At 51.0% G+C, this 4,307-nt stretch overlaps 1 protein-coding gene across 1 annotated transcript; it reads left to right on the forward strand.

Annotated features, from left to right (window-relative positions):
• The first annotated feature begins 282 nt into the window (after positions 1-282).
• On the forward strand, positions 283-3,636 carry LOC120672465 (coronatine-insensitive protein homolog 1a-like). The gene is made up of 3 exons (XM_039952869.1): positions 283-990; positions 1,943-2,420; positions 2,509-3,636. Exons 1-3 carry the CDS (start codon positions 485-487, stop codon positions 3,310-3,312), a joined length of 1,788 nt encoding a protein of 595 aa, XP_039808803.1. The 5' UTR covers positions 283-484; the 3' UTR covers positions 3,313-3,636.
• The last annotated feature ends 671 nt before the right edge of the window (positions 3,637-4,307 follow it).

Here is a 4,307-nt window from a genome sequence, read left to right on the forward strand (position 1 = left end):
TACCTTCCTGCTGAATTTGAGTGCAATCAGCTCCGATATTTTCACGAGAATTTAGAAAAAAAATCACATAAAAAATCAGTTCGTGCCACTACAAAATGGACATTTAACTATTTTTTTCTTACGACAGACAGGGCCCAGATCCCCCTTTTGAGCTGGTTGTGGCGCAGCTCACTGAGCACTGTGGTGTGCCCGGCAGCGGCAGGCGACCTCCACTCCGGTGCTTACGTGGCGCGGCACCACCGGCTGAACGGCGCAGGAACGAAGTAAACGCTGCTGCCTTCGCCAATCCCCCGGCTCGCTGCTCCTCCTCATCCCTCTCCCCACTCTTGCTTCCCTTCTCCCTCCAATAATTCCCTCCGCCTCTGCTCCCCTCCCGTCCTCTCGCAGAAATCACGAAGCAGGAAGGGGCAGCAAAAATCTCCATGCCCCGGCTCGGCCTGGATCTCCGGCGAGCCAGCCCCGCGCGGTAGCCGATCCGGCCCCGATGGGCGGCGAGGTGCCGGAGCCGCGCCGGCTGAGCCGCGCGCTCGGCGGCGGCGGCGGCGTCCCCGAGGAGGCGCTGCACCTCGTGTTCGGCTACGTGGACGACCCGCGCGACCGGGAGGCCGCCTCGCTCGTGTGCCGCCGCTGGCACCGCATCGACGCGCTCTCGCGCAAGCACGTCACCGTCGGCTTCTGCTACGCCGTGGAGCCCGCGCGGCTGCTGGCCAGGTTCCCGCGCCTCGAGTCGCTCGCGCTCAAGGGGAAGCCCCGCGCCGCCATGTACGGGCTCATACCCGAGGACTGGGGCGCCTACGCCGCGCCCTGGGTCGCCCAGCTCGCCGCGCCGCTCGACTGCCTCAAGGCGGTCCACCTGCGCCGCATGACCGTCACCGACGAGGACATCGCTGTGCTCGTCCGCGCGCGCGGCCACATGCTGCAGGTGCTCAAGCTCGACAAGTGCTCCGACTTCTCTACGGACGCCCTCCGCCTCATCGCCCGCTCTTGCAGGTACTAGCAATTCTTCCGGTTCCCTGCTCTGGTGATCTGCGGCGACTCTTAGAGAAATCGTGATTTATCCGGCGGGGATGTTCCTATACGAAGTAACAGATAAGCTTGAACCGTGTTCAAGTTCGAGTACGGCAAGATGCAAAATCTTAGGTCATGACACGCAAGAATTTCTTGAACAAATTATGGGCATTAGATATGCCACAGTCCAGAGTAGTTGTGGTTTGATCGTTTGTTTGTTTGTCCAGTATTTTTTCCCCATCTCAATATGTAATTGGTCTGGACACATGAGGAGTTCCCAGTTCATAGTAACACAGTTTTGCACGAGCAGGCTAGTTTGAGTTATCGCCAAACTGGCAGGTGATCTATCGTTCCCATGGGTACTCGGGTACTGTGCTGATTGGAATTGAACAGGACTACTATGTCCTTAATGAAACATATTTTTGGTAAAAATTCAGTGGCAGCTTCGCACGTAGTTGGTTCCAGCTATCAATCAATTTTACCATGATCGCATTCATATGGTACCATGTCTTATATTCAAGCAGCATCTTTCCCTTCTTTCTCTTTTTGCCCAAAGTATCTAAGATGGTTTTTATTTTTCAGTTAGAATTCTGTAATATATTGAATCAGTTGACTAAGTACATTGAATAATGAATGCACATGAATGTTTTGCGTTTGATATGTATCGCTCCATATTCAAGGAGCCAAGTGCCAACCATTACTTTTGTGTATTGAAACTAATAATTTCCATTTGGATACTGAAGCAACAAACTGTGGTGACTTCTCTGGTTGCATGTCATTTACTCAATCATCTTGCCTTGCTTTTCTATACCTACGTCTCTCTAGCAAGTTTTTTTTAATGTTATGATCCTGCTGACAATAAGTACATCATTCTAGCTGCTATGATTGCCTAGGATCATCAAAGTAACATGTCGTTCTAAATTGTCTTTGACAGATCTCTGAGAACTTTGTTCCTGGAAGAATGCATAATTGACGATAAGGGCAGTGAATGGCTCCATGAACTGGCTGTCAACAACTCTGTTCTTGTGACACTAAACTTCTACATGACTGATCTCAAAGTGGAGCCATCAGATCTGGAGATTCTTGCAAAGAACTGTAAATCACTGCTTTCTTTGAAGATGAGTGATTGTGATCTTTCGGATCTGATTGGTTTTCTGCAAACCTCCAAAGCATTACAAGAATTTGCTGGAGGATCGTTTTGTGAAGTAGGAGAGTACACCAAGTATGAAAAGGTTAAATTCCCACCCAGACTATGCTTCTTGGGGGGACTTACCTTCATGGGTAAAAATGAGATGCCTATTATCTTTCCATTTTCCGCGACATTGAAGAAACTGGATTTGCAGTACACTTTGCTCACCACTGAAGATCATTGCCAGATTATTGCTAAATGCCCCAACCTACTTGTTCTTGAGGTAATGCTTTTGCACATATATTCTATTGTATTTGCATCTGAAATTAGTAAATATCTCATTCAACTGACAAGATAGACACTCTCAACAGGTGAGGAATGTGATTGGGGACAGCGGACTAGAAGTTGTTGCTGATACGTGCAAGAAGCTACGAAGACTCCGAATTGAGCGAGGGGAGGATGATCCAGGTCAAGAAGAGCAAGGAGGAGTCTCTCAGATAGGCTTGACAAGGGTAGCTGTTGGTTGCCGTGAACTGGAGTACATAGCTGCCTATGTATCTGATATCACCAACGGAGCCCTGGAATCCATTGGGACTTTCTGCAAGAATCTCTATGACTTCCGGCTTGTTCTACTTGACCAGCAGAGGGAAATAACAGACCTGCCGCTTGACAATGGTGTCCGTGCTCTGTTGAGGAACTGCACCAAGCTCCGGAGGTTTGCCTTCTACCTGAGACCGGGAGCGCTTTCTGATGTAGGCCTTGGCTACATTGGTCGATACAGTGGAAACATCCAGTACATGCTGCTCGGCAACGTCGGTGAGTCGGACAATGGTTTGATCCAGTTTGCAATGGGGTGCACCAACCTGCGGAAGCTGGAGCTGAGGAGCTGCTGCTTCAGCGAGCGAGCCCTGGCAGTCGCCGTTCTCCAGATGCCCTCGCTGAGGTACATATGGGTGCAGGGGTACAGGGCCTCTCCAACAGGCCAGGACCTCCTGCTCATGGCCAGGCCCTTCTGGAACATCGAGTTTGCACCTCCCAGCCCCGAGAACGTATATCGGATGATGGCAGATGGACAGCCTTGTGTTGATAACCAAGCTCAGGTTCTTGCATACTACTCCCTAGCCGGAAGGAGGCCAGACTGCCCTCAGTGGCTGGTTACGTTGCATCCTGCGTGACTGTGAATACGTAAGCCGTGAGTATGGTTAATTGGTTATCGTACCAGTGACCACTCTATATTGTTAGCAGCCTGTGTGCCGTCTGCCGTCGTAATAAACTCTACTAGTAGTGTAGAGGTGTAGTGCAATAAGTTGCAGTTGTCGCTTGTACGTAGTAAACCAGTAGCACTGCTATCTAATTCTAGGAGGATGTATGCTAAGTTGCGCTGTGCTTTCTTCCCTGGAAGTGTACTCTGCCCCCCTGTAAATATCAGAAATGTTTTTTTTTCCTGTGATAAACGAGTTGAAATGAAGATGAAGTATCTGCGAGGTGCGTTGCACGCACAAGATGAGCTGACAGCAACTACGTTTTGCCATCTCAAAGTTTGACAAGGGGGAACGCACCGGATGTGCATACTAGAATTCATGGACAGATGGACTCCGAAGCTCCCGTCCATGTCCAGCGCCAGGAAGGCGACGGCCACCATGAATGAAACGGATAGGCGCGCCCCTACGCTGCCACTTGGACCCCCACCTACGTATAGTACGTGGTCTCTGCGGGCAGCGGGCGGACGCCGAGCGGAGCCGTCGCGGAGTGCCGGGGAATCTGTGCCGGCCACCGCTCCCGGACGGCGACAGCGTCGCGTACCAGCCACTGCTTGGCCTTGGCTTGGATGGTGACCAGTAGTTTAATGGGCTAGCGAACAAAAAGCGTTGGCCTGAGCCCCGCCGCTGAATCGACAACTGGGGGCGGCTTTCCTCGTCGGGAAAAGGACGTTTCTGTCAGGTTGCACAGGCAGGGATTCTGGGGCATGATTGCATGGGGAAAGCCCGGTTGATGATCTGAAAATGCCAAGAGCGGATCCGGGGTTAGAAGCAGCTGCAATCTGTTCTTAGTTGTTACGTCCGCCTCTGTAACAGTCCAACTGAAAGGCGTCTTATAGTATAATTTGTACCTAAGATTCTAGAATGTTAGCCTGTTGATCCAAGTCATGAGAGGAGGTAAAGAAAGAATT

The sequence above is a fragment of the Panicum virgatum genome, chromosome 5N (assembly GCF_016808335.1).
Source record: "Panicum virgatum strain AP13 chromosome 5N, P.virgatum_v5, whole genome shotgun sequence".
Lineage (NCBI taxonomy): Eukaryota > Viridiplantae > Streptophyta > Magnoliopsida > Poales > Poaceae > Panicum > Panicum virgatum.

Coding starts and splice junctions, on each gene's coding strand:
- LOC120672465 (XM_039952869.1), top strand. CDS start 485: ATGGGCGGCGAGGTGCCGGAGCCGCGCCGGCTGAGCCGCGCGCTCGGC. Junction 991..1,942: donor CTCATCGCCCGCTCTTGCAG/GTACTAGCAATT, acceptor TGTCTTTGACAG/ATCTCTGAGAACTTTGTTCC. Junction 2,421..2,508: donor CCAACCTACTTGTTCTTGAG/GTAATGCTTTTG, acceptor CACTCTCAACAG/GTGAGGAATGTGATTGGGGA.